Here is an 11,307-nt window from a genome sequence, read left to right on the forward strand (position 1 = left end):
TAATAGTGGAATTCAAATGTAAGAGCTGGAGGACAGAATCCAAAGTCCCTGTCATGTGCAAAAGTGTATTACAAAAACTAAAAAATAGGCATTAGCAGTATGAAAATGGTCTTCTTCAAAATTAGTGTTCTTATATTACATAATTCTATCTTTGTGTTTCACCAGACAGAGAATCCTATACTCTTTCAGTGTACATATGAGAAGGTAGGTGCTATGTAAAGATAGACTTCTGTCTCACTTCTGAACCGGTCCTTCGAGGCCTGCCAAGCAGCCTATCGAAGGCTGCAACATCTATTAATTCCTTCAATATGCACAACATTAAAATGTTGATGATTTTGATATTTTTAGACTCGGAATCAGGCCGAGATCGAGTTTGTCTAGAGGTTGCACTGGAGAAAAGGTCATAGGGTCCTTCAAATCAAAGTCTCCCTGGCAGCATGAATGTGCTCAGAAAATGTCATGGCAGTAAGCCTGTTAGATTGTGAAATAACTTGTGGGTACATTTGAGGGAAGTAATCAGTAGTGTCTACAACAAGCAGGGTTCATTCTTTGGGGAGCATGAATGTGCCTAGCATAGCTTGGCAATTTGCCCGTTAGATCTTCACATTTTTTTGAACACAAGTCTCTAATTGGAGTGATACCCACAAGGTCAGCCGGGGTCACAAACAACATTATCATTCAACCTGAGGGGAAAATCAATATTTACAGCATGTATATCTATAATGTTCTAGCCATAGAAAGGGGATATTTTGACTTAATTGATGGCATTAGAGTAAAGGTCACTACCCACTAAAATCATTATAGAAAGCATCTTCTGGGCACCATAAAAACTAATTTTACAGCAATGTGGTTGATAGCTGGATCAACCAGTTGGAAGATGGTTGGATTTTGAGGTGCACCAATGTCCTGTATTGTTATAAATACACTCTACCCCTGTACAGAACATTACTCAGGTCATTTGACAGTGACAGTAGAAGCTGCATTCCTGCTTCGGGAACAGGAAAAACCAAATCATACAGAAAGTTAAAGAAAAGTTGGACAGTACACTCAGGATAGTGTTATTAGTTTGTTTGTTTGTGTGTGTGTGTGTGTGTGTGTGTGTGTGTGTGTGTGTGTGTGTGTGTGTGTGTGTGTGTGTGTGTGTGTGTGTGTGTGTGTGTGTGTGTGTGTGTGTGCGCGCACACAGCGGAATGACTGTCAAGCCAGCTGGTGCCCCAATAAGTACTCGGGGCAGTAAGGTGAAACATTTTCTTCCTCACACACACAAACACAAACACAAACACAAACACACACACACACAAAGAAACGTATGCCAGCACAAAATCTCTTGAACCAAATTCACACAAACACAGTCCTCTCTACAACATGGTGACAACTTGCAGTGGCCATTTTTTCAAGTCAGACGGGACCAACAGAGACAGGCAGACTGTCTGTGTGTGTGTGCGTGCGTGCGTGCGTTCGTGCGTGCGTGTGTGTGTGTGTGTGTGAGAAGGATGATGATTCAGACAGAGAGAGAGAGCGAGCTGAGGAAATGAAAGGGGAGAAAACACAGGAACTGGATAAAAAGAGGATGAGACAGGGCCAGAGAAAAAAGGTGTCCGCTTTCAGTCAGGAGGAATAAACTGAGGCAATGTTTGGACGGGCAGCAGTCAGCAGAAAAAGCATCAGCCTGTCGCTCGCAGTAACGGTAGACGAGCCCAATCAAGGGGAGATGGAGGGAATGGAAATGTGAAAGGACAAGAAAGGGAGGAGGATAGTAATGCACCACAAATAGCCTCTGGCACATGATCACGGAAAGGCCGATTCTTAGATCCCTTTTTCATTTGTTGTTCACCTTTTCTCTCCCTTCATCTGGCTGGACTGATTTTGTTCCCTCTCATTGTGTTTCTTTGTGATTCCTTATGTAATTTTGTCAAATCTTTGCTTCGTCTACCAATTTCCAATTCTTACAGCCTCTCTAGAAGAGCGAGGAACGAATGTTTAGCGTTGAAGTGAGGTCTCGAGGGAACAATAAGTCGAAGGAAGATCTGTAAAAACAACACGGGCAGGCAGCTTCCCTTGTTGTAGCCTCTCTCTTTATCACACACTATTTAATAATATTTTAAAAAATTGGAGGAAAAAACAACCAGTGATGCAGTGATCTGGGTTTCTCTGGATATGAAAGGCATTAATATATTCATGAGTTGCGGCTGCAATCATGCTTGTATGAATGGCTTTTTTTTTTATATTTACCAGCATAGCAAGACTTTGCTCCTATGATGAGATATGCATTTTTAAGTGAGACTGTATCCTCTGCAGCCAGGACATTCCTCAAACAAAAGACAAGCAAGCTAGGTTGAATTCTCTTTTTGCATGTCAGCTGTCAAATCTTTTTATGATCGGCGGCACTCAGGTAATGTTTTGTCTTCCTCAACGCGTCTGGAAAAAGAAACAAGGGACTTAAAGAAATAAGATACCAAACAGGGAGGTAGAGGAGTATACATATGTCATCCTATTGCTGTTTCCAAGTATTCCATGTATTCATCATTCCCCTTGTCTACGATCTTCCAAAACTTGTACCGAAACTGAACAGAGGCAGACTAATGCACTCAACATTTTATCCAGGGAGGATGATGTTAGACAAACAGCCAGTCTAATGTCAGAAGAGACGAGGACTGACAGCCGATGAGATGCACAAATCTGTGTTTGCAAAGTGTTGTGATGCAGAACAGAGAGGACAAATCTACAGTGCAGTCAGGAAGTATCAGGACAATGATGTGTTTTTATTGTTTTGGGTTCTGAACTACAGCAATTACTACAGAGGTTTTATGGGCTGCATTTTCAATCAGGGTAACTTTAGATTTCAGTAATGATTGAATGGTGATGTGTGTGGTGGTGGGAATAGTGGTAGCTGCGAGTGCATTTTAATAGCACAGGTCCCCGAGAGCCGTTTGGAATTACTCTTGCAATGATCACAGGGGCTGCAAACACACTTTGAGTATCTACCCCATCAGGAATGCAAGGAGAGAACTATCTGTTTACAGCGCACCCAAACAAACCGGCTGCTTTAATAAAGGAGGCTAAAGAAGATAGTAAACAACTGTGCGCAACATCGACTCGTCCGGTGTGTTCATGCATCAACTCTTGTGTGTAGGGTTGGATGAGGGCACGGATGTGGGTGCGTGAGTGGTAGGGCATCTTTTCACATGAGGTTTTCAATTCTTATCTTTTGCTATTCTGATTCAATTAAAAGATTCCGAAAATAAAGTCTTTCATCCAGACTGAACCGTCTCAAAAACTATGGAAACCATGAAATTTGATACAGAAATTCATGGTCCCCAGAGGTAGGGCTGGGTATCGGTACTCAATATCTTTGAGGTATTGACAGAGATAAATCGATACCAAGTAGTATCGAAACGTCTCCGGTCAAACGATACCGGCAATCAACCCTTTTTGCATCCAGAGCTAGAAAATGTTAGCATTTATATGGACTTGCTCACAGCCAATCAACGCAAGCATTTTATATTAAATAAATATAAATAATTTGAAGACTTTCAAAACGCATTTGTGTACAAATCTAATAATTTAGATGTGGAGGAGTGGTTCCATTTTAATGCTTCTATTCACATGATGGGTATCGAATGAAGACCTCAATTGGCATCGGTATCACTTTAAGGATACTTGGATTGGTACTGGTATCGTAACAATACCCAGCCCTACCCAGAGGTTATCTCTTGACATCTGCCATCAGTTTGACAGTTTTTGGTTTTTAAGGGAAAATTATTGGACAGATACTTTTTTGCTTACTGCTAACTAGCACACAAACATACCTCCTTAAAATGAGCATGTTAGCATTGTTATTAGGAGCAAGTTTGTATTAACTTGTCTGATTTTTTTGTGTTCCCTAAATGAGCCCTGCTGATTGTAAACGCTTGCAAATTAACACTAAAGATGGCATTTTAACCTCATTTGCATTGCTTCATTTAAAATCTAATGTGCTGGAGGACTGTAGGGCACTGCTATACACTACTACTGTTTGGCATAAGTTAATTTTATTTTTCCAAGAAGTGCACATTGAGCCTGAGTGTGGTTAAAAAGTTGGTAAACTATGTCACCTGCTGTCAAGATGGCTGAAATCCAGTAAGTTGAACTCTCTGTTGTCCTGACTGTGGTAGATGGTGTCAACATCCTGGAATGGAGATGCAGAGTAAGAAAGAAAGAGAAAAAAGGTGAGAGAGGAGAAAAAAAACAATAACAGAAAAGGGAGAGATATGGGACAGTGACATTAAAGAGATAGCCTAGTAGTTTTGTTCAGCTGCACAAAAGATAGGAGTGGAGTAAATCTAATAACAACACATCAAACAAGAATGTTTTTTGTAATGTCTGTTCAGCCTCCTACCCACTGCACTTCTTCTTTGCAGCCTATTCCATTGTAGTCACACAGAGCTGCGTAGGTTTCCGAAAAACCACCTGAAAAGGTAAAGAAGAAAAGACAACAAATCAATCCAAACCGGACCATAACTGATCAGAAATGGCAAGGATAGAATAAAGCTGTGTAGAGGACATATGAAGGAATGAAGAGAAAGGGTGCAGACCAAAGATGAAAGAGGACGTCAAAAAGAGTGAGACAGAGATAGTCAACAGAGACAGGGGGATTAACTGCAAATATTGAGGTGAGATGAAAGTATTGCACCATGAAGGAGCTCTTCTTGTAGATTAATAGGATTACTAGCAAAAAGGGAGTGCATCCAGCAACTTTGGTCCTCTGACCCACTTAAGGATTTGGTGTGAGTCAGTGAGCCAGCGAATGGGTGAACTCTGCAGTATATGTGTGTAGGTCTATATGCATGCAAGAGTGTGAGTGTGTGTGTGTGTGTGTGTGATGATGATGATGACACATAGAAAAAGTAGATGACTCACCGCAGGTTTTCTGGGTGTCTAATGACGACTCTGAGTTTGGTGAAAACTTGTGACTTCCATCAGTTAAGTCACCTTCTGCTCGACAGATAGGAGGACTGGAAGACAGAGAGAAAAGAGGTCCAAACAACAATGAGTCCACAGACATGCCAGCAGCTCTCTGGGACTCGACGCACTGAGGTGCTTTGAGCTAAATGTCAGCATGCTAACATGCTAACAATAGCTGTGTCCAAAATCCACAATATACACTAAGCAGGTTTTGAGTAGAGTTCACACTAGAAGAGAGATAAAACTAAATTTGCTCAAAATAGTTTGAATGCAAGTTTAAAACTTTTCTACCACAATGCAAAGCACAACAGAAATTGGGGATCTACGCGCAAATGTAGCTGCAAAACACTGACATGCATTGGTGCATGTATCTTGTTTGTTGATTTTTTGTGCACACTTAGAGCAAAACAGTATACTAGGACAATTAGTATATACTAAGGTACGCAGTATACATAGTATGGACTTTGGACACACTGAATGTAAAAACTATCAGGCTGATGTTTGATAGCTGATGCACTCAAAACCACAAATTCAAGCTAAACGTAGTGCTAGAGGTAAAGTGGAGCTCACCAGATTCATCAGGATTCATCCTCTGGGAGCAATGAATGTCTGTACAAAATTGCATAACAATCAATCCAATAACTCTTAAGATATTTCAATATGGACCAAAGTGGTGGACTGACCAACACTGCTGTCCTCAGAGCTAATTCAAGTAGCTAAACATGTATCACCTTCATTATCTATATTTTCAGGAGACTAAACCTGAATTCTTGAGAATTGGTGATATGATTTGAAGGCATGCAGTCCAAAATACAGGTTGGGGAAAAGTGGATGGTAAATTATGCTGTCCCCTCCCTCATCTGCTGCTGCTGATGTGCCATTAAGCAAGACACTGAACTCCTAAATGCTTAAGTGGAGCAATTCAATGCCCAAGCGATTATACACTGGCTGCTGCCAGGTGTGAATGATTAAATGTGTGTAACCCTCCCGCTGCCTTCCAGCGTGCATCCTCCAAAACATTGTTATGAATAAAAAAAACACATTGTCAGACAACTTCCAGTTAAATCAAGCATTAAAAGGTTATTTGACTTACAAAAATTCTGGTCCAGAATTAGCCTATCCCTACTAAAACGCACCACAGCTGCATAATGTTTTTAAAATTATACCACTGTCTTACTTGTATTGGCAAGATGCTAATTTGTAGACTTGTTTTCATTGATTATAGCCTCTCCGGTCAGAATTAAGATGAAAAGTGCACGTCTGCAGTGTCAAAACTGCTTATGGCATTGCTTTCGAAGTGAATAAATAACACGTAAACTGTAAAATTGGATCCCTGGGATGCTGTTCGAAGCTACTGTTACTCCCTGTTGCAATTACATAAAAAAACAGATATTCGGGAGCTTACTTGTTGTTCTGTTTTGAATTCTTCTTCGACAAAAAAAACTACCAGTAAGCAGAAAAGAGTATGGACTGGGATCATAAAGTAAACACCGTGTTCGCACTTAACACTGCGCTGTACCTGCTCAAGCTTTTTGATAGGATTACGCCGCTATACTGTTGCATTCAACACACACCATCCTTAATCCCATTTGTCAACACATCACACACACAACACCTAACCACATCCATGACCTTAATCCCCACCTTATCTCCACAATCAACATCCGCTCATGGAGAGAGTGTGTGTATGCGCGCGTTATCTTGATACCATCTGCATCATGTACTTCAATGCAGCATCGCCAATCAGTTACAAGGCAGCCCAATCAAACCCATAACAACTTCCCTCCCTTTTGTCTTCCCCTCTCTCTTTATTCTGTTTAAATGCTCTCACTCGAAGCAATCATCTACAGTGGCCCTAATGGAAAAGAGCCATTCTGAAGGATGATAGAATGCGGAGATAGCCTTGTGCGGGTCAATAGCCGGAGCACAGTCAATCCCATTGCTCTTAGAAATTGTAGATGAGACCCAAGAGAGAGGGGAGTACACTCTGCCCTGCTTGCCTGCCCACCCATACATAACATGACCATGGGACAAACATTTTCGGCACTTGAATTCAACTCTATCCAGGCTTTTCTTTGGAGTTTGCCCTCTGTACTTCCCTTTTAAGAAAGTAAAGAAGCCACACAGTGCCCGATTCAGGATTCTTAACTGTGTAAGAACGGCTTTTTGACTGGCAGCGTGAGTTCGTATAGCTCTGTCAGTGACTGTGTGTTTGTGCTACTCACTGTTTTTACTACACAAACAGCTTAAACATTTTTTTTTTTTTAAGAGCCAACACAATGCCTTCAGGTACCAGCCTACTCAGTGTCAGCTAGTTGATTTAATCCCAGTGATTGCTGGGTGTTAAAGTCTAACCGTGACACACAAATGGCTTGGATGCAAACTGCTGCAGTACAAGAATGCATCTTGGCTGCTGAAGAGGAAAGCTGCCCAAAAGTGAAGCTGCCAACTTTGCCAACGCACTGTCGAGTGCTGTTAACATCGGCCAACTTGTCTTCACTCCTCAGAACACACAATACAGAAACAAAAAGGCTTGTTTTTTTTGCTCGAGGCGAGGATGCTCAGTGAAGCTTACGCATAAATGGAGTTGTTGAAGACTCGGGAGAGGGCATAGTTGATGTGGTTGACCGTGTGATCTAACTGGTCCTGGGTCTGCAGTCTCAGGGAGAAGGTAGTCTTGTCTGTATCGATGACAACCTGCAGTGTGTGGACAGGAGAGGTTTTCATAGTAATACTTTGTATTAATTCACATTCCAAAAAGAAAGAAAACTTTGCACTTCAGTGTGTCACCTGATGCTCGGGATAAGTATTCATTGCTCTGATTTCCAAGAAGTTGAATGTGACCTCCACCTGAAAAACAGCACAGAAACATCATTGTGGTCAAGTTCTCATTTTATATAATCTTCAAATGATATATACCTTCTTTTTTTTTCTTTTTTTTTTTTTTTACAACTGGGGTCTTCAGTTTTCATTTACACCAATACTGTACTCACCAAAATATTTGCTTTAATTTAGAAATGTGGCAACAGTGCAGACGATGAAACAGGTTTGCCAAACTTTAACAGTAGCGAATGACTATAAAATGATTACCCAAACTTTTAGCTGAGAACACACAGTGTACAGACGATTTGTGGTTTCATTTTATACTATTGTATTAATCATCATTTTCTTTCTTTATTGCAACTTTCTACAACTGGTTATCTTAAAGACGGAAAATAATCAAAACTAATACCATCCACGTCAATTCTGCACATGCTTGCAAATATACTGTAGTGGGGCAGACATAGAGAGACTACTGCTTGGCCTGGAGGGGAGGGTCATTTCACAAATTTCAGACCCACTTTCCACCAACCATGCCATTATAGGCAAACAAGACTAGACAATTCAACAAATGGAAATGTCGCACAGTAATCCCCTTTTCCACCCTTACTTTTCGAATGTTATCTTTTTGTGTCTAAGTGACAAATGGGGACAACAATTTTTAAAATTGGTGCAGTATTGAGCGACATCACTTCATCCAGCATCCGCTAAACAGGCTGCGATGTAATCCAATGGGGCGATTGCACCCGTCAATGTACATCAACGAAAAGTGCTAGTTTTTGCCACCGACTCAACGGCTCAGATTGTTGTTTTGAGTGTCTGGCAACAAACCTTAAACCATTTTTCCCTTATCTTTTGTTGGATTTAGTCTGTTTGTTATTGTGTCTAATCAAATCTTGCTCAAGGAGAAGTCTCTGAAAGTCTAGAGAGATCTACAGAGAAATCTAGAGAGTCGAGTTGTTGTCGAAATCATCTAAATATTCAGAGAGTTGGAAAGAGGAGAGCCGGGAGGAGTTTGTTCTGTTTGAGCACAGAATGCATAGCTTGGTGCAATCTAAAAGATTTTCAAAGTCACGGCTGAATATTTAGCTGATTTCGACAACAACTCAACTCTCACAAGATTTCAGATCGAGACTTCTCCTTGAGCGAGACTTGTCTGGACACAACAAACGGACGGGATCAAGTAATAGGTAAAGAAAAAAGTTTGTTTTCCTCTCTATCCTTTCCATAATGTTGTGAAACACTTGTATTAACAATCTGAGCCTGTCAGTGGCAAACAAGCTCTGTTAGTGGACGTACATTGACAGGGCACTATTGCCTCATTGGATTACATTACAGCCCATTTCACGGCTGCCGGCTGAAGTGCTCTCGCTGGACCAGTTTCAAAAACTGTTGTCCCTATTAGTCACTTAGACACAAGTGGTCTTAAGGTTATTAAAATAATCTTATTCCACACCGTCTGACAGTATTACAAAGCATGTGTATTATTTTGTTCTAGTTCATTATTTAAGCTAAATGATGTTAACATTGAGTCGTGCATCATCTTAGAGACATTTATCCACAGTTCTGCCTGACGTACAATATATCCACTAGGACTTTTAAACATAATTTCTTAGGTTTGAGCAATGTTTAGCTACACAGCATACGCTTGTAATAAATTATTCACCAGTGGGTCCACACGTGTTGCACTAACCTAAGAAAATAAAACACTTAAAAAATTAACTTGATTGGCTTTTTTTTTTTTACCAGCAAAGCTTTTATGGCACTTAGAGTAGGGCTGGACAATATTGACCAAATTCAAATATCGCAATATTTTGGACCAAATACCTTGATATCGGTATTGCAACAATATTGTAAGGATGATTATTGATGCTTTCACAAAATATTTACACAATTTTTGATAAATAACCATCAGTAATGCCGATATAATGACTAAGTGGGTAAATACAAATAATAGAACAGTCTGGTAAGCTAGAACAGTCTTAAAAAAAAAAAAAAAAAAGAAGACATCACTTGACTGTAATCCAGCCAACTAATAATGGACCAATTATTTTTTCACTGAATTAAATATGGCGATATACAATAGTCTATAATGGGATATGAGATTCTGTTCATATCACCCAGCCCTATTACAACCTGCCTGATTGTTTGCTTCTCTCTATTGGACTTGTATGGCAGTAATGTCACCACATTCCCACATTACAGCAATATATTTTGGCATGCACATTGTTGTGGTAACTCAAAATTATTGTAAAAAAACTATTTAAATAAAACCCAAGTTAAAACAAACTTTAATCCTTAAAAGGAATAGTACAACATTTTGGGAAATACACATATTACATTTGGTAATAATCCATTCAGAAACCCAAGTGTAAAAACAACCATAAACTAAGCAGCTGCAGGCTGTAGCTTCATATTAAGATATGAGACTCATGGTTTCATATAACTCTGAGCAAGAAAGCCAATTAGCATATTTCCCAAAATGTTCAACTATTGCTTTAAACCACTAGCTTCACGCCACCTGCCATCTTCAACGTAATCGCCATCATCCCCGCTATCGTTCCAAAACATAATCACCACAGTCATCATCGTTATCTCTTCTCTTGTGCTCTGAAAGTCTTCTACTCCTTTTTTTTTTTCTTTGTCACATCTTTTGCGAATTACCATGAGATCAAGACTGGCAAGTGAAAGCCATAAAATTCCACTGAGAGTGGGGGAACATTTACCTTGGTGGGCACTTTGACAGCAAAGAGATACAGTCTCCATGTTGCCAGGACCTGAGGGGAGAAGACATTCATTTTTCTGTCACAGAGCAGGAAATGCAAAATGCAAATCACAGCAAAAAATAGCACAGTACAAACACCCCATAAAGAGAGCAAATCATCTCTGCAGTTCATAGCAATGGCTCGTAAGTCATACTAAGCACTCAGGACATTAGCGGGCTAATGATGATAGTGCGTGTGAGCGCGTGTGTGTGAAAGAAATATTGTGGCGGAATTGTGAGTCATATGACAGTCCGATTCATCGGGTGTAAGTTGTGTTGATGGAGCTAAGCAGCACTTATTCAACAGATGCTTCACTGCATCAGGGGCGAAAACTAATGGTGAGACGAGGAGCGAGCAAAGTGGGAGAAAGAGGACAGAGAAGATGAGAAAAGTAAGTAGAGGTGAGGTAAAGAGAGGTGTGCTTTTGCCAAAAGACAGGCATTACCATTTAAAAGTGTCTGGGGTAAAGTAGAGATAGAAAATGTGAATATATTCACATCTGCCTATGTAATTAATCTCATTCATAATTCAAAAATCCATAATTAGCATACCCCATGCATGCACTGTGCATCCCTATCCCTCCCTGGCTCTCTCTCTTCAATTCTTGGCCACACTTTCTCTTTTGCTCTTTTTTTTTTTAGCTGGGTTTCGTCTTGTCCATAATTCCCTCCCTTGCATCCTGTCATTCCTCTGATTTCTCTCTTCATCTCCATGGAAATCTGTTTATTTCTTCTTTCTTAATCCCTAATCCCTCCATCTCCCGGTGTGCCACAGTGGC

General features: G+C 40.3%; 1 protein-coding gene across 1 annotated transcript in view; it reads right to left on the reverse strand.

Moving 5' to 3' along the window:
• The window catches only part of LOC133990744 (capping protein, Arp2/3 and myosin-I linker protein 3-like), a 98,584-nt gene that overhangs the window by 75,384 nt on the left and 11,893 nt on the right, over positions 1-11,307 (reverse strand). Inside the window, exons 3-8 of the mRNA XM_062429146.1 lie at positions 10,491-10,541; positions 7,735-7,794; positions 7,520-7,641; positions 4,900-4,994; positions 4,379-4,449; positions 4,095-4,168 (exon numbers count right to left, since the gene is read on the reverse strand). Of these exons, the coding sequence (XP_062285130.1) occupies positions 4,095-4,168; positions 4,379-4,449; positions 4,900-4,994; positions 7,520-7,641; positions 7,735-7,794; positions 10,491-10,541 (473 nt within the window). The remainder of the gene's footprint in view (positions 1-4,094; positions 4,169-4,378; positions 4,450-4,899; positions 4,995-7,519; positions 7,642-7,734; positions 7,795-10,490; positions 10,542-11,307) is intronic.

Source organism: Scomber scombrus, chromosome 11 (genome assembly GCF_963691925.1).
Source record: "Scomber scombrus chromosome 11, fScoSco1.1, whole genome shotgun sequence".
Lineage (NCBI taxonomy): Eukaryota > Metazoa > Chordata > Actinopteri > Scombriformes > Scombridae > Scomber > Scomber scombrus.